At 47.7% G+C, this 19,378-nt stretch overlaps 1 protein-coding gene across 1 annotated transcript; it reads left to right on the top strand.

Moving 5' to 3' along the window:
- Positions 1 to 14,389: 14,389 nt before the first annotated feature.
- On the top strand, positions 14,390 to 15,020 carry LOC127340879 (small ribosomal subunit protein uS17c). Its single transcript, XM_051366629.2, has one exon. It carries the CDS (start codon positions 14,470 to 14,472, stop codon positions 14,890 to 14,892), a length of 423 nt encoding a protein of 140 aa, XP_051222589.1. The 5' UTR covers positions 14,390 to 14,469; the 3' UTR covers positions 14,893 to 15,020.
- The last annotated feature ends 4,358 nt before the right edge of the window (positions 15,021 to 19,378 follow it).

Consider the following 19,378-nt stretch of genomic DNA (forward strand, 5'->3'; position numbering starts at 1 on the left):
TTCGACGATTTCCATTATGCGGCGAGGGCGGGCACAGATGAATCGAAATTACAACTCCCGAACTCCACTGCTCCATCTACAACACAAAATGCAATGCCCTAATATAAGAGCATCTCCACTCGTTGTCCTAAAGCAACCAATGGTGGGTGTCGGGCAAAAAAATCGCGCCTAGAACCCCCCTACCCCCCACCCCCAATTTCGTTTTGGCACCGGCGTGGCCAACCTAGATCTATCAATACAAACTTTTTATGTTCATACATCCATATCAGGGACAAATAATATGAATCGGATTAACTAAAATAAATTACCAAGAACATAGCGGGTGGTACAAATTTTAGTTACAATATAATTAATTACATATGTATCCGGTGGTACAGTTTTGTGAATTCGTCGCTAGCTTGGAGGCACGCCCCTAGACCGGATCTGCAAGACAATTGGTTGCCATTTGAAGTAGGAGCAGCAGGCGAGTAGGAACAATAAAAAAGGTGCGTAGGAGAATTTTACAAAAAAGCGTTGCTGCTAATGTCTAGCAGAAAACTACATAGCGTTTAACAAAAAGCCTTGCTGCTAATGGATAGCAGAGTGTGCACTTCACGGGATACAACTTTTTTTCGTGCGACCGACCGTGCGGATCTGCAACTTTTTTTCGTGTAATCGACCATGCGATCGACCGTATGCGTCAAAGCACATAGCTCCTGTGCACCGACGCAACGCGTACCGCGTCTACGTCGATACATCAAGGCTGCTTACTGCTTGAGAGGCAGTCTCACCGAACGTTTTTTTTTTCTCGGCTGACGGTCTTCTCCGTGAAGGCACATCACCACGGTACGCCCGGAGCTAGTTAAACTGATCGGATCGACGCTAAACTAGCGATGTGGGACAAAACAAAAGAAAAAGCTACGGAGCGTTTTGCGGAGCGGCACTGTGGTACACCTTAGGCCCGTGGGGATACCACTAATGGTTCAAGGCTACGCTGTACAATATACCAACGTAAAAGCATCTCCAGCGCGTCCCAAACGTCCCAAAGTGATTTGGGGCACGTTGAACAGAAAAATATTTCCAGTTCCTAATTTATTTTTTATCCGGCGCGGTCTGATACGGTGTCCGGCGTCCCGAGACCGTCACCGCCCCACAGGGGACGTTTCGGAACACAAAGAAAAGCGAGACGAGGCGTCTCGTCGTGCATGGTCGCGTGACCGTTCGTGCCGGTGTTATTGCGTGCAACCACCCGCTGCCGCCGATGTACATTGAGAGGCCCTGCGGTTCATCCCAATCTCTCGCCGCTCCCAAATCTTCTCCTCGCAGCCCTCAGATCTTCTCCTCGCCGTTCCAAGCAATGTCGTCGTCCTCCCGCAAGATCACCGCGTCGAACGGCTTCGGCCGCGACAGCCTCACCGTGAAGGAGGCGTGGGCGCTGTTCCGCGCGGGATATCCCATCCTGCCAGACATGCGCCTGCCAAGCAGCGGCGGCTGGAAGATGGCCGTGAACGGCATGGGCGTCCCGCCGCCGCCGACGCCGGGCACGGAGCGCTGGAAGGACGCCATCAGGGCCCGGTGGGCTGAACTCGACACCGAGGAGCGGGCCGATCCGACCTGGGCGGCCAAAAACAACGACGCCTGGTGGGGCACCTACTTCCAGGCGAAGTACGACATGTAGATGCGTAGCACCACCGGCCTTGTCGGCGGGCCGAACAGTTGGAACAGGGAAGGGCGCGCCCTGTTCTGGGGCGTTCCGGGAAGCACCCTGGAGAACGTCATCGATGGCATGAGTCCCATGTTGGAGAGCTTCCCAGGCTAACCGCCGTATGAACGACGGCGAAAAAGAAGCACACACAGCTCCGAGGTTGAAGCAGTTGTGGCACCGTCTCCAGTGCAGAGCAGCAGCACGGCCACTGTCATCGCTCTCGCCTCCACGTCCGACCGAGAGGAACAGCGTCAGTGCTCTACTATTGCACCAGAATCGGCGCAGATAAGACCACCCAGCAGCAGTCGACGAAGAAATGGCGCGGCTGTGCTCCTCCTCGCCTCCACGGCCGGCCAGGAGCTCGTTCACGCCGTTGGTCGCCAGCAGGCGCGCTTTTTCCCCCTCGCCTCCAAGGCCGGCCAGGGAAAGACGCCTCCCGCCGCAGTCGCTCTGCAGAAGGTGGTTCACCGCCACTCCTTTATTGGACTGAGTGTCAGTCCTCCTCTCCACTCTCCCCTCCGACTACCGGAGAAGAAGAGCGAGAAGGAAGAACCCTAAATCGGATGAGATCCAGGCGGCCAGATCTCCTCCTCCGCTCAAACTACCGGGCACCAGGCCCCCTACCGGCAAACTGCCACTACATCTAACTAACCTATCTACTCCGGCGCCTTCCCTCCGCCCATCTCGACCGGCGACGCCGGTGACATTGGCCTCAGGTCGGCCCGGCCCTCTGAGAAGAGCTCTCAGCTACTGTAGCGATGAGAGAGAAAGAAAAGGGGGGAATGAGCGCCTCCTCACTGCGCACGTTAGTGTGCTAGCGCTCGCGTGAGGGGTGACTTTGGCCTCGGCCTTTTTGCAAGTTGGAGATAGAGATGCGAGGAAGATGTACAAGGAGCTCAACTGCCGATCTCACCAGAGACGGGACGTCACGACTGTGACATCCCGACGGATGCAAGGAAAGGACCTCGTTGGAGAAGGGGACAACGAGGCTGGCCGCGGCGTCGCCAGTGGAGGCGAGGAAGGGTACTTAGGGATTTAGGTGTTGGGGTCTGTTGCGGTCAAAACCCACCGGCGGGCAGCGACGGGCAACACAGTAGAGCCGGGAACAACCTAGGGCTGCGGCTGGCCCTGGTCCCTCCGAGCGACGGCCCGCAAAGCCTCTGGTACACACGTCCGATGCTGATGCAAGGGCGTGCCACCTGACCTATACCTGGTCAGGAAGGTGATGGAGATTCCTCGCTTAGTTTCCTGCATGGCATACACGTAAACATTAAATACGAGCCTCGATCGGCTCTCAGGTTATCCTGTGAATCGGCTCAAGGAGCCGATCCACCCATGATTCGTACGAGGTGCACGAATATATGGTGGTCCTGCTTGATCAAGATAAAGCTAAAACGATCTACGACGATTTAGGGTTTTCACCGCATAATCGGATCATCCTACTCACGATTGGGCCTCGCGGCCACGCACGGTGATCGTAGGCCGATCCTAGATAGGGCCTAAAAACCAACACGAGGTTGATCCCCGGAACATCCTGTCTAGGACTAGTAAACAACACCCTACGTGCCGCTGGATCCTCCAACCCTTTGTAAGGCCTAACTATTGCAGATATTAAACTAATCCTTGAAGAACAAGGAGCAACCGTAACGGATCGGATCTACTAAATAACGATCAAGCGGGGTGCCGCCCCCACACCTAAGATAGGTGTGAGGGCGGCTAGATACGCAAGGGTTGCACTACGATAGCATATGATACGAAGAACAATGCTAACCCTAACACATCTATGATAACTACGTTGCTCGCCATCAAAAAGGTTTCAGTACGAGCAACGCATGAACAACATGAAGCTTCTGCTGCCTAGATCGCAAGATGCGATCTAGGCAGCATGATGCTTACCGGTAGAAACCCTCGAGACGAAGGAGTTGGCGATGCGCCGAGATTGATTTGTTGGTTGAACGTTGGTTGTTGTTTATTCCATAAACCCTAGATACATATTTATAGTCCAGGGGACTTTCTAACTCAGGCGTGCACCTAACCGTGCACGGGTAAAACTCTATCTAAGATACGATCTACTATATTACAGATATATGGGCAATCTAGCCCAACTTTGCATATAAGGCCGATCCACGTATTTCTTCCGTATATAATCTTTAAGCCCATCTTGATCACGGCCCACCTCTGACATGGTCAAATTCTGGTGATAACACATGCCCCCCTGGTTTTGGAATTGATAATTCCAAAATCACTCTGTTCTTTCTTCGTCGGGTCATGTCATGGCAGAGCAGAACCGTCGCAGCATTCTTCATCATGATGCCCTGTCTTCTCAACTATTCCGCGTGATTTGACCGTTGTCTTTGGGCACCGCCTCCTCGGAAACTGCTGTGGCATTGAATTTCTACTATAGCCCCTTTATTTAACCGCTCTGAGCAGTTTGCCACTTCATCACCTTGCTATGCTCTGGCCATCGGCACCCAAAAAACCCCCAATCCCCCATAGCCATGTCTTCCTCTTCTTCCTCTTCCACCTCGTCGGTCTTCTCTGACTCCTCCTCATCCCGCGAGCCGACGCCGGAGTGGGGCTCGTTGGCGGCGCACGACATTCTCGCCCCAACGACGTGGGACAAGGAGGAACACGATTCCTCCATCTGGTCTGAGGATGACAAATCCCTGACCGACGGAGAGGGCGACCTTCAATTCCTCGTCGAAGGGGAAGAGGAGGCGGAGAGCGAGGATGACCGCTTCTCCTGGGACGATTTTACCTCCTCCGAGGAAGAGGCGGAGGAGGACGACGACGACGACGACTCCCTCGAAGGTTACCCACCAGCGAAGCGCCTCCGCACCTGGTGGGACGACGACAGCGATGACGACGATGAGGAAGATGAGGCTCCCGTAGAAGGCTACGGAAGCTCTGATGAGGAGCCTCTCAGCAGCTGCGCCGGAGGCAGCGACGACGAGGGCAGCAACGGCCCCTAGATTAGGGATCAGTAGTAGTAGTTGGCTTTTGCCCTCCTCTTCCCTGAGCAATCGGCTCTTTCTTTGTAAGGAATCCCTCTATTAATGAAGAAAATGTCCCTCCATTAATTTTGCTTCCTTGTCAACTTTGCCGATCGTCGAATGGAGTTGCCATACAGAGAGCCGATAGCAGAACATCGGCTCGCATTGCGATCTAAGGCCAAGCTGTTGCCTAAACACGCAGTCCAACAGGCCTCAATAGGCCTAATTCTCGTCCACACCATCAGATTTCTGGTCTGAACCGATTCCGTTAACTTGCCAATTTGAGCTTATTCCTCTAGAGTCGATATCAGCGTATCGGCTTTGTTATTCTGAAGTCGATGCCCGTGCATCGGCTGCATTTGCATACTGTTATCTCCATACGTTTTCTCAAGTCGATGTCTGCGCATCGGCTGTGTTTTTTTTTTTTTTTTTTACTGGCCGATTTTAAATCGGCCCTCACATCTTACTGCCCGTCATCCCACATGCTTGGGAAATACTTCTTGAGGTGTTGACCATTGACAGCTACTGGGAACTTCTCGCCGTCCAACTCTTCCAACATGTATGCATTGCCCTTCAAGGCCTGGACAACTTTGTACGGACCGTGCCAATTAGGAGACCATTTGCCATATGCCTTGTCCCTGGTTCCTAATGGCAACACAGCTTCCCATACTAGATCACCAACTTGAAACTCCTTTGGTCTAACCTTTCTATTGTAGGCACGAGCCACCCTGGCTTTGTTCTCCTTAATCTTCTCCAACGACCAAAGCCTAAGCTCTGTTGCGTCCTCAATAGTGTCACTCATCAAGGCTGCATATTCTTCAGTTGTCAGATCATTCTGAAACGTGATACGTCTTGATCCAGCCGTAATTTCCCAAGGCAATACAGCTTCCTGTCCATAGACAAGCTGATACGGCGAAGTCTTTATAGCTCCATGGCACGACATGCGGTAGGCCCATAACGCTTCTGACAACTTCTCATGCCAATCCCTAGGGTTCTCGTCAATTTTCCTCTTGATTAGCTTGATTAGACTCTGATTGGACGCTTCAGCTTGCCCATTAGCTTGAGTATAGTACGGAGATGATCGGATCAGTTTAATCCCCATGTCATCGCAGAACTTCCTGAACTCCTTAGAAACAAAGACCGAACCTCCATCGGTCGTGATAGTTTGGGGAATCCCGAACCTATGAATGACGTGTTCTTTCACAAACTTGATCACATCTTGTGATTTTACCTTCTTCATAGGGACGGCTTCCACCCACTTGGTGAAGTAATTTGTGATAACCAAAATCCATTCGTGTTTTTTGCTCGACGCCGGATGGATTTTGCCGATCATATCCATGCCCCACCCCCGAAACGGCAAAGGCTTGATGATGGGGTTCATCGCTGATGCTGGTACCATCTGAATCTTCCCGAACATCTGACACGCTTGGCACCCCTTGTAATAATTGAAGCAATCTTCAAGCATGGTGGGCCAATAAAACCCTGATCGTCTGATCAGCCACTTCATCTTATGAGCCGACTGATGCGTTCCACAGGCGCCTTCATGCACCTCATGTAAGAGCCGATTAGACTCAGTTGGTCCCAGGCACTTGAGTAGTAACCCTTCCAACGTCCTGTAGAACATGTCGTCTCCTATGAGGACATACTTCATGGCTTTGTATCTTATCCGTTTAGGTGCCCCCCGAGCCGAATCTTTTAAGTAATTGAAGATTTCGGCTCTCCAATCATCCTGTTCCAAGAATTGTACCTGAACTTCTGACCCGTCAGCTGTATCTATGTAGCCTGACGCCATTTGTGCGAGATTGTTGGCCTCGGTGTTTTGGGATCTTGGGACCCAATTAAAGTTGATGTACCGAAACTGTGTCATCAACTCACGGCATTCCACCCAATATGGGAAAAGCGATTCACTTTCGCACTTATATTCATCCGTGAGCTGGTTAATCACCAACTTGGAGTCTCCAAAAAGCTCTACCGCTTCTGCTCCGGCTTCCAGTAGCAACTCCATCCCCTTACGTATTGCCTCATATTCTGCTACGTTGTTGGTGCAAGGGGTGGATAATCTGATGGAGAAGGAGTATTCTGCCCCCCGAGGCGACACGAGCAGAATGCCGATGCCACAACCATCGTCACAAACCGATCCATCGAAGAACATAGCCCATGCACGTATAGATAGTGCTGCTATATTGGTACTGATCCGTTCAGCGATAAGATCGGCCAACGCTTGTCCCTTGACTGCTTTCGCAGGCTGATACCGGAGATCAAACTCTGACAACGCAAACATCCACTTACCAAGTCGGCCTTTCAAAACAGGGGCCGACAACATGTGCTTGACAACATCTGACTTGCATATGACGATGATCTCTGCCGTCAAAAGGATGTGATGAAGCTTGGTGCAGGTAAAGAACAGGCAGAGGCAAAGTTTCTCGACCTCGGGATATCTTGTCTCCGCGTCCGAAAGATCCTTCTCGCCGAGGTAGAAAACGACCTTTTCAACGCCCTCGTAGAGTTGCACCACTACCGAAGCGATGGATGTGTCGCCCATCGACAAGTAGATGTAGTACGGCCGGTCTTCTTGGGCGGAACTAGCACGAGCGGCGTCGTCGATACCGCTTAATCTCATCAAACGCTTTGTCGTTCATTACGCCCCCTGATGAAACTCGTCATCAGATTTAGTCTTCACCAGCGCCATGAACGGCTCGATTCGCCCTGACAGATTAGAGATGAATCGTCGGACAAAATTGATCTTGCCGATGAGACGTTGGAGCTCCTTCTTCGTGGTTGGCGGCTGCATGGTACGCACCGCCTCCTGACTTTTCAGGCCGATCTCAATTCCCCGTTCATGAACCAGAAAACCTAGGAATTGACCAGCCGTCACGCCAAAGGCACACTTCTTCGGATTCATTCTCAGTCCGAATTTCCGAGTTCGGTCTAGGACGCGCCGTAAATCATCCAAGTGTCCCGCCATGGAGACAGATTTGACTACCACGTCGTCGATATAGATCTCCACCAACTTACCGATCAGATCATGAAATATATAATTCATGGCTCGTTGGTACGTTGCACCAGCATTCTTCAACCCAAAGGTCATGACCACATATTCAAACAAGCCTACTGCCCCTGGCACTCTGAATGCGGTCTTGTGTATATCTTCCGGAGCCATGAAGATCTGGTTATAGCCGGCGTTGCCATCCATGAAGCTCAATACCTTGTGGCCAGCAGCGGCATTTATCAACGTTTCTGCCACAGGCATCGGATACTCGTCCTTTGGAGTGGCTCTATTGAGATCTCGGAAATCGATGGCCACACGCCATCGGCCGTCCTTCTTCTCTACAGGAACAATCGGAGATCCACTCAGCATACCTGCATGGCCTGATGAACCCGGCGGCCAACATTTTCTCGATCTCTTTCTTGACTTCTTCCAGAATTTCGGCCCTCATCTGACGTGCTCGTTGTTGGAACGGCCGAAATCCTTTCTTAAGGGGGAGCCGATGTTCAATGATGCTCCTATCCAACCCAGGCATCTCCGTGTAATCCCATGCAAAGCAATCTGGGTATTCCTTTAACAGAGCTATCATCTGTCCCCTGAGCTGTGGATCTAACTTCTTGCTGATAAAAGTCGGTCGCGGCTTATCCCCAGGACCAATGTCGACTTCCTCTAGCTCATCAGCCGATGTAAACCCATACCCTAGCTTTCCGTCCCCTGTGAGGTCGACGCCACATACTGGGAGAGCAGGTGGTACGGATAATACGGGCCGATCGCTAGAATCGGCTTCCATCTTGATCATCACCAGGATCTTTTGGCAGTGTCGGGGCCGATCGCGTGGAGCAGCTTCTTCCTTATCTTCGCTATGAGAGCAGCTCCCCTCGTCTCTACCCTCATCAGGGCAGTGCCCCAGTTCTACCATATTGATGTTGAACGAGTGTCTTGGCTGGCACCTCCCAGGGTACGTGTCATTAATCCTGTCAACGGCGCATGACGGTGAATTAGGCACTTCTGGTGCCGTCAATGCGAATGACGACGGTGGACGGAACTGAAGTGGCACTTTTCCTTGGTAGGTCCCGAGAGCTGGTTCTAATAGAGAGTGCTGATACTTCATGACCTCCTTGATCATCCGAACGGCGACATGCTCCAAAGTGTTCACCAGGCTCTCAGAATGGCGATGCAACGAGTGAGTCACCATGCCGCTAATCTCCTGGCGCAGGGCCCTGGTACGTTCTTCTGACGGGACGGATAGGTCCACTCCATCGAGCGCGCCTTCCGGTGAGAACCCCTTCCACCTGATGCCATGTGAACGGGTTCTGTGAAATGAGCTGATGAGATCGGCTTCGAGGACTGCTTTGGCCTCGTCATACTTTTTCTTGAGCTCGTCGGTCAGATCCTCGTACGTGACTGGAGTGCCGTCCGCCATCTCAGATGTAGATGGCGAGGTGGTTGATGTCGAAGCTTGTCCCACCAGGCGTGCCAGAATGTGTTGCGGTCAAAACCCACCGGCGGGCAGCGAAGGGCAACACAGTAGAGCCGGGAACAACCTAGGGCTGCGGCTGGCCCTGGTCCCTCCGAGCGACGGCCCGCAAAGCCTCTGGTACACACGTCCGATGCTGATGCAAGGGCGTGCCACCTGACCTATACCTGGTCAGGAAGGTGATGGAGATTCCTCGCTTAGTTTCCTGCATGGCATACACGTAAACATTAAATACGAGCCTCGATCGGCTCTCAGGTTATCCTGTGAATCGGCTCAAGGAGCCGATCCACCCATGATTCGTACGAGGTGCACGAATATATGGTGGTCCTGCTTGATCAAGATAAAGCTAAAACGATCTACGACGATTTAGGGTTTTCACCGCATAATCGGATCATCCTACTCACGATTGGGCCTCGCGGCCACGCACGGTGATCGTAAGCCGATCCTAGATAGGGCCTAAAAACCAACACGAGGTTGATCCCCGGAACATCCTGTCTAGGACTAGTAAACAACACCCTACGTGCCGCTGGATCCTCCAACCCTTTGTAAGGCCTAACTATTGCAGATATTAAACTAATCCTTGAAGAACAAGGAGCAACCGTAACGGATCGAATCTACTAAATAACGATCAAGCGGGGTGCCGCCCCCACACCTAAGATAGGTGTGAGGGCGGCTAGATACGCAAGGGTTGCACTACGATAGCATATGATACGAAGAACAATGCTAACCCTAACACATCTATGATAACTACGTTGCTCGCCATCAAAAAGGCTTCAGTACGAGCAACGCATGAACAACATGAAGCTTCTGCTGCCTAGATCGCAAGATGCGATCTAGGCAGCATGATGCTTACCGGTAGAAACCCTCGAGACGAAGGAGTTGGCGATGCGCCGAGATTGATTTGTTGGTTGAACGTTGGTTGTTGTTTATTCCATAAACCCTAGATACATATTTATAGTCCAGGGGACTTTCTAACTCAGGCGTGCACCTAACCGTGCACGGGTAAAACTCTATCTAAGATACGATCTACTATATTACAGATATATGGGCAATCTAGCCCAACTTTGCATATAAGGCCGATCCACGTATTTCTTCCGTATATAATCTTTAAGCCCATCTTGATCACGGCCCACCTCTGACATGGTCAAATTCTGGTGATAACAGGGTCTTAGGGTTCGGGTGCGGTGCTCTTCGACTTTCGTTCTTAGGGCTTAGGGTGCAGGGGTGTTGCCGAAGTTGGGGAGGTGGGCGGGTTTAGAGGGAGATCCGGGTGGCGGCAGACCGGCGATGGGCGGAGGATGGAGGAGGGCGGTGCGGCGAGCTCTGCGGGATCGACCGCGGGTGGCGGCAGCAGACGATGGAGGCGGGGCTTGAGAGCTAGAAGGGAGAGGTCGAACATGAGGAAGAAGAAGAGTAGTTGGGGAAGTAGTTGCTGGGCCAGGGCCCATCTTGTCTTCCTATGGGCGTCGGTGGCGTAACAGGCGCTAAACGCGTTGAATAGGAGCACCCCGAAAAAGCCTACATATCATCCGCGTGCATGCATGAATAGTGACCACTGGCCTGACCTATTAACATGTTGAATGGTCTTTTCGGTTTTCGGAAGGATCCAGAACCTTCCAGCTTCTTTCGGTTTTCTGTGGTTCTTTGTTTTTTTGTTTTCCTTTTTAATGAAAAATTATTTTTCTAAAATATAAATGATTTTTAAATTGAAGATTATTTTATTTCATTTTTTATCATTGGAACAATTTTAAATTTGAACATTTTGCAACTTTGAATAATTTTTAAGTTTAAATAATTTTCAAGTCTGAATAATTTTCATGTATGATTTTTTTAAAGTTCGAACATTTGCTTACTTTGAATAATTTTTATATTTAAATAATTTCTACTTTTAAACATTTTTATAATTTGAAAAATTAAGGCGGGACATTTTTTAAATATAAGTTTTCTTCAAAATGAAAGGTCCCCAATCTTGAATTTTGTTAAAGAAAATAGAAATAATAGCAAAAAGAAAAGGCGGACGCTACGCGTCGGTCGCCGGATGGGACGGCCGAAAATCGGTCGTTCTCCGCGCCGTACGATCAAGATCCGACGTCCGAAATTTACCGCGGTGCGAGATTTGCATTTTGCCCCCTGTTTTTCTGAAACTTAACCCGCGGTCCTTATACTAAGTATTACAACAAAATATCTCACTTCGCTTACAAAAAATATGTACTATTATAACAAAAAAATTACAAAAAATATAAACAAAATAGTATTATAAAAAAATGGTTAAACAATAATTGTTTTGCTATAGGTTGGTTTACAACAAAAATTGATACAATTACAATAAAAAATCAAAAGCTATAACAACAAAAAACATATGTTCGTGGCTGTGAAAATTTGATTGAAAATAACACATTTTATATATATATCAAATTACAACAAAATCACCAGCTATTTTTACCAAAAATTATTAGCGATTACAACAAAATAATTTATAGCAAACGTCCAGGTGAACATTACAACATCTCTGACATGCTTTCTCTATAACTTTTATATGCATTTGTTACAAAACTAACGAACATATACAACATCTCTACGAAAAAAGTGTCCATGACTAAAACAATTACACCAAAAATCACAAATAATTACAATAAAAAAGTCATCCGTTTACAACGTATCAAGAAACACACATTTTCGTAACATATCACTTAGAAAAATCTTACAAAATATGTCGTGTGAGTTTACAACAAATTTTTTATCTAGTTGTTACAAATCTGGAAACAATACTGTACATTTCTTTTAAAAAAAGCAACACTCCAGTTTGGGCCGAAAACCAGGTCCGTAAAGGGCCGCGCGAAGCGAGGGATGCTATCGGTCGCCGGATCTGAAGCGTTTTCCAAAAGAAAAAGCCTACCCAAGGACCCTTTCCTAGGCCTGCCCAATAGGACGCACGAGGGAGGCGCTCACGTGCATGCCCTACTCCTGCACGCACACGGACGATGTATAGGGGCAACTGCAGAACCTTCACAGTTCACATAGAAGGTACTACTTCACACTTCAGGCACCGACGAGCGTATTGGCGCACGCAGGGAAGCTGTCATGGAGCCGGCCCACCAATCGACACCATCGCGTCATCGTCCTCCTCCACGCCTTCTTCTTTGGCTAAGACACACCCACTTCACCGCCGTCCATGCCGCCCGCTCCCGCAGTGCCTCTCCATCCCACCCACCTCCATTGCTGCCCATCGCCGGTTCGCTGCCGCCCTTAGCCTCCCTCTAAGCCGCACCCTATCTCCGGCTCGACGACCCTCTACACCCTCAAAGCCCTAAGTTCTACTGTCGGCGAGCTCCCGCACCTGCACCATAACCCTAAGCTCCCGCAACTGCACTCTAACCCTTAGTTCATGGCCTCACCTTCGCTAGCGATCGACGCCGCGTCCTCCTCGTCTCCGGCGAGTTAGGCCACGCGGACCTCTTCTTTTTGTCGTCTTCGTGAAGGCCACCGCATGAGAAGTGAGCGCCGCAGCGCTAAGGTTCGCGTGAAGCATCAAATAAGATTTTCCGAGGCACACGGGCTTCCACGCTCCTCTACTTACCACAAGCACAGTCTCCGCGTCTGGTTACTAGATACTCTAGATGATTTTTAACTTTTGTATCCTATAAACATTATGAAGTAATTAGCAAAGTGCGGCAGTTTACCCTCCGAAAAAATGTGTTTTGAACACAATTATTTTTAAACCAGATAAGCTGGTGAACTTTTCATAAAGTAGGTTAATTGATCTCACAATGTTTTTTTTCTTTGAGGAATTGATCTCACAATGTTGACGTAAGGGGTCAAGCTTGCAATTCACTAGACGGGAGTTTAGAGCATCTCTAATACTGACTAGCTGATTTTTACATCACATTGGCCCGAAAATGCTTATCCAAAATGGCGACCCGTATGGTGATGTATTTTTTTTTACATCGTGATGTATACTTTGGTCTAAGTGATCTAAATATACACCACCAGGGGTGGTAATGCATCCTATATTTTTATCGACGTGCTTAGCCCAACCACCACGCTGAAAAATCCACCAACCTTTTGTCCCGCAGCCCCGCCGCCTCCAATTCTCGCCGCCAGCGCGCCCCAATACCACCGGATCCGATGCCACCATTCACCGCTGAATCGCACCGCGTCGCCGCCCCAAGTCGTCGACTGTCCTCCTCGACGTGTGGTTGCGTCATTCCAGCTGCTACGCCGCGGAGATCACCGTCAACGGCTAGCGTTGGTGGCTCGGCACGGTCCGTCGCCAGAGCTAGCCGCGCGCGCCTACTACTTTGGTCCATCGATGTTCGGCTGGCCGCGCCCGGAGGTAAATTTCGACGACGTGGAGAGCCTCAGGGAGGCCGAGTTCCTCTTCCCGCTGGTGCGTATGGTCACCAACGAGCATGAGAAGGAGAATCGCCACTCGTTTTTGCAGATTAGGGCCCACGAGACCGATGAGGAGGCAATGGGGAAGATTTTTTTATGAACACCCGAGCTCAACCAATTCGAGCCGGAGTACTTCACAGCGAGTGCCAACACCAAGAAGGCGGAGGAAGAGGTTGCGACTGCGGCATCCGAGGCAGCCCCTCCACCATCGTCCTCTTGTTGGGCTCCTCCTCCTCCAAGTTGGACTCGGACTTCTGGAATAACATCAGCAATTTTGGCGACGACGATTGGGAGTGAACTCCGCCTCCACCATCGGTGTTGAGTTTTATCTATCGTAGTGTCAAGTTTAGTTATGTATCGTAGTACGGAAGTTTAGGGTCAAAATATCGAAGTTTAGGTTTCAAGTGTCTGTCAAATTAGATTTTTATCGCGGGAAAGTTGAATTTGAATGTATTTAATCTATCTAATGGATTAGAAGTGTGTGAATTAAATTAAAACTATTTCAACTTAAGTTTTAGTTATCCAGTTTGAGATTTGATCCGTTGAAGAAGGACAAGTTGGTGTAGAAGTGACCTATTTTACATGACCTGCTACGGCTGCCGTGCCCTTAAATATATCATGTTTTAAACCAAGTTGTGTTTTTTTGGTGATTAAAAAATGGCAATGTGGGTGTCCTATAATAGATTATCTGTTAGAGATGCTCTTGATTAATTGTTGTGACATACATCCGCATATAATTTTGTGTAACGGAGAAATTTGACAAGCTCTCATCAATTCTGTCTCCCTGGTATTTTTCATTTTCAGACTACTAGTGCAATACAAACTGTTACTCTGCATATTTATGGTTAATACAAAGGGCCAGCAAGAAACCCAAACATAACCTTATCCCTATCCTTCCTCAGAGTCATACGTGCGCGCACCTAGGAAGAAGAAGAAGATGCTGCTCAGCTCCACCTTCGCGTCCCCGCTCCACCTCCCTTGCTCCTCCTCCAATGTCGCCGTGGGCGCCGCGTCCTCGCGGCCGGCGTTCCTCACCCGGATCTCGGCGGCGAAGCAGCTGACGGGGCGGGTGGTGACGACCAAGGCGAACAAGACGGTGGGGGTGGAGGTGGTGCGCCTGGCGCCGCACCCCAAGTACCACCGCCGGGAGCGCATCAAGAAGAAGTACCAGGCGCACGACCCGGAGAACCAGTTCAAGGTCGGCGACGTCGTGGAGCTGCTGCGGTCCCGCCCCATCTCCAAGACCAAGCACTTCCTCGCCGTCCCCGTCCCGCCCCGCGACACCCGCCGCAAGGCCCAGCTCCTCCCGCCCCTCCAGTCCGACCAGGAGGACGACACCGCCGGCGAGGAGTCCCAGTGATGGATTATCGGTGATGGTTCTGCTGTTTTCCCGTCTGTTAATTAATTTCCATTTGCTTCTTGTATGGTATGCTTCCTCTGTAGACTGAATGAGTGAATCAACTTCGATGTTACCACTTGGCTTCAGAACTTGTCTCTTATCGTAGCTTTTCCTGTGAAAATGTGTATGTTACAGCAAAGTCGAAACGGAAATTGAACACACTATCAACCAGCGGTTCCAAGTTCTAAACAAAGAGTCTGATGCATGCTGATGTTGTGTTGCTCCAAACCACTGCGTCTAATGTCACCACTTGGATTTAGAACTTTGTGTTAACAAAGAGTCTGATGCATGCTGATGTTGTGTTGCTCCAAACCACTGCGTGCGTTCAATATCAGAGCCTTTTCTGTGAAGATGTGTCTGTTGCAGCAAAGCTGAGACAAAAATTTAGCAGTTCTAACCAAAGAGGTTGTGCAACTTGCGTTTCGGTAATACATCCTAGCAATATGGAAACATTTTTCTTCAGGTTCAGTCCGGTACAAGCTATAATACACTCCCCGGATTTCACTTCAGGTTCAGTCCGAAACCAAATGTAAATTACAAAATTAAACGCCAGATAACCATAAATAACTCACCTCAAGGCTCAACGCAGCATGAGCTCGGTGAAACTAGTAGATATGCAGCCCATAGCTACAAATGTAGGATGATATTTTTCTTGTATTTTCATGGAGAAATCCTTTCTTTTTCAACTGTTAAAGAAATCCTTTTTTCTGTGTCTGTTGTACCCTGTAGTGATGTGTTTATGACTGCCAGTCTTTGTAAGAATTGTGCTGCTAGTCTGCTGATATAGTAATTCTTGCTATGAGCCCGTGTCTTCGAAACGGGCTTTTGTCCGTTTTGTAAACTAGAACAATACCCGCGTTGCAGCGGATATCTCTTTAAGAAATCTAATAAAACACAGAAAACTTGGTTTATAGAATATACAATATTTAGTTGGCCATAGTAGTTGAGACACTAAATTTAATAGCCATAAAATGGATAGGTATTTGAAAATTTAAAGATCGTTATATTTTAGAGGTGTATGTGATTGAACTAGATAAGGTAAAGAACCAAATGATATTGATGGCTTGCATGAAAAATGCATGCACATTGCCGCATGTTTTAAAAAATGTCATATGTGGTTACATATAAGAGCACATAATTAACATTGCGTTTAATTCGCAAAGAGTTCATTTGGTTGCCAAACTATTTCGGTGTTCAATTTGCACATGACTTAACTATGTAATGATATAACATGAGGGTGCGATATTATCAATCGAGCGGAACAAAATGATATTGCTAGTTTAATAGTTAAAAATAGGTAATATAAATATCTTGCATGCAGAGATAGATAATAAATAAGAACTATTAGTGGGATGAGGTGGACAAATGATTGGCTAAAAAAAATAGATGATGTGGATAGCTTGCATGTTGAGATAGATAAATATTAATTGCACTTAGTGGGGTTTTATTTTATAAGAAGTATAGATAAAGTCATACACTGCCGAATCGATACAAGCCTAGGAGAAGTATCTCTTACAAAAAGACAGTAGGATCTGTCTCAAAACGGATTGAAAGGTTAAGGAAAAGATTAGAAAATATAAATAGAAATTTTGTGCGGCATAATCAAGAGGAGAAGAGAAGTATTGAATGGGAGCTAGATAATTTGCTTGAACAAGAAGAGCTATATTGGAGGCAACGCTCTAGAATTCAGTGGCTAAAGGAAGGAGATAGAAACACAAAGTTCTTCCACCAAAAAGCTACGTGGAGGGCAAAGAAAAATAAAATTGAACGTTTGGAAAAGGCTGATGGAAGCATGTCTGAAAGCAAAGAAGAGATGGAAGAAATGGCGACAAAGTTTTTTAAGGATTTATATACTGCAGATCAGAAGGTCCAGCCAGATATTATTACAGATAATGTACACACCCAAATATCCCAAGAAATGAATGAAAGGTTGTGTAAGGAAATAGGAAATGCTCTTTTTCAAATAGGACCATTGAAGGCACCTGGCAAAGATGGTTTTCCAGCAAGATTCTTCCAGCGACATTGGGGAGTCTTCAAGAATGATATTGTGGCTGCTGTTAAAGATTTCTTTAGGACAGGAGTGATGCCTGAAAGAATAAATGACACGGTAATAGTTCTTATACCAAAAACTAAAAACCCGGTGTGCCTAAAGGATTTTAGACCCATAAGCCTCTGTAATGTTATTTACAAAATTGAGTCGAAGTGCATGGTAAATAGGTTTCGACCGTTGCTCCAAGAAATTATTGCCCCGAGTCAGAGTGCCTTCATTCCGGGTAGACTTATTACTGACAATGCTCTTATAGCTTTCGAATGCATTCATGCCTTACAGAAGAGCAGTGATGGGAAAGGTAAATTTTGTGGCTACAAATTGGATCTGGCCAAGGCGTATGATAGGGTGGATTGGAAATATCTGGAAGAAATTTTAGAGAAGCTGGGTTTTGCTGAGCAGTGGATTATATGGGTAATGACATGTGTCAGAACGGTAACATATTCAGTCCGGTTCAACAGAGAGACTTTGGAGAATTTCAAACCAACTAGAGGACTTCGACAGGGGGACCCTCTATCACCATATCTCTTTTTATTTGTTGGTGATGGGCTGTCTAGGCTACTGCAAAGAGAGATTGATGCAGGACATATTAAGGAACTTAAGGTATGCCGACGTAGCTCGGGTATTTCACACCTTCTTTTTGCTGATGACAGTCTTCTTTTCTTTGAGGCCAATGCAGATCAAGCAAATAAAGTTAAAAATGTTTTGATTAAGTACGAGGTGGCCACAGGGCAACTCCTAAGCCCTGGAAGTGCTCCTTGTTGTTAGGAAACAAATGTACTGAGGCACAAGGTCAGGTGGTGGCAACCATTTTGGACATACAGACTGTGAGTTTCGAGGAGAAATACCTTGGTCTACCAGTTCCCGAAGGACGTATGAAAGATGGCAAATTTCAGCCAGTCAAGGAGAAAATCAAAAAGCGTGTCTCCGACTGTACTGAAAAAAATTCCTCTAGTGGAGCAAAGGATGTTCTCATTAAATCAGTGATACAAGCCATTACTACCTACTCCATGAGTGTGTTCAAATTCTCAGAGGGACTGTGTGAAGATCTCATGAAATTGATAAGAGACTTCTGGTGGGGTGATGAAAATGACAGGAGAAGAACGCATTGGATGAGTTGGGATAAAGTTACGAGAAGAAAAGGGCAGGGCGGAATGGGTTTCAGAGATCTCCATTTGTTCAATCAAGCATTGTTGGCAAGACAGGCTTGGAGACTCATTGCTTTTCTAGATAGCTTATGTGCAAGGTTACTAAAAGCAAAATACTGCCCAAATGGAGAGTTAATAGATACTGCTTTTATTAGGAACCCATCTCCCTATTGGCAAGGTATCATGTATGGCCTCGAGCTCCTAAAAAAGGAATATTATGGCGTATCGGAAACGGGAAGAAAGTTCGGATTCAGAGAGATAATTGGATCCCAAGGGGAGACATGAAAGTCACTGCAAACTTGACAAACTCAAGATTTAGACGAGTAGATAAGCTTATAAATCACGAGGACCGATCATGGAAGGAAGATTTGGTAAGGAAAATTGTTATGCCCCATGATGCCGAGGAAATACTCAAAATTCGCTTGCCAAGAATTGACGAGGATGATTTCATATCTTGGATCCCAGAAAAACATGGCATGTTTACAGTGAAGAGTGCCTACAATCTGGCCCTTGATCTCAGATCCAATAATCCACCAAACTCAAGTGAAAATCTGAATGGGGATAGAAGTCTATGGAATACTATTTGGAGCACAAATGTACCTCCCAAAGTAAAGATATTCACCTGGAAGTTAGCTACTAACAGCCTAGCTGTTCAGGTAAACAGAAGTAGAAGACTCCCCAATGTCTTGCCCACTTGCAGTATCTGTGGAATGGAGGAAGAAACTGGGTACCATGCGACTATGAATTGCACGAAGGCAAAGGCTCTAAGGCAAGGTTTGGCTGAAATCTGGGAACTACCACATGAATCTGAACTAGTCTTTACAGGGAATGAATGGGTCCTGGTCTTGCTAGACAAACTGCCCAAAGAGATGAGGGACAAACTGATGTTCATATGGTGAAGAGCGTGGCATCACAGAAACAATATAGTTTTCGGCGATGGTAAAGCTTCTATCCAAAACTCGATCAATTTTCTACAGAGTTATTTAGCTACCTTGCAGAATTTAAAGAAAGGAGAGCTTGTAGTGGATAGAAAAGGAAAAGGAAAAATAGACCAGAAGCAAATCACTGATGACAAGGTCCAAAATGCGATGCAAGTGCAGGGGAAAAACTGGGAAAAACCACCTGATGGATGGATAAAATGCAATGTCGATGCAAGTTTTTTAAAGGAAGAAAGGAATGGTGCCTGAGGTGTGGTTCTACGGGACCACATGGGTAACATTCTACTATCATCTTGGGATGCCATCACTCACTG

Source organism: Lolium perenne, chromosome 3 (assembly GCF_019359855.2).
Source record: "Lolium perenne isolate Kyuss_39 chromosome 3, Kyuss_2.0, whole genome shotgun sequence".
NCBI classification, from domain to species: Eukaryota; Viridiplantae; Streptophyta; class Magnoliopsida; order Poales; family Poaceae; genus Lolium; species Lolium perenne.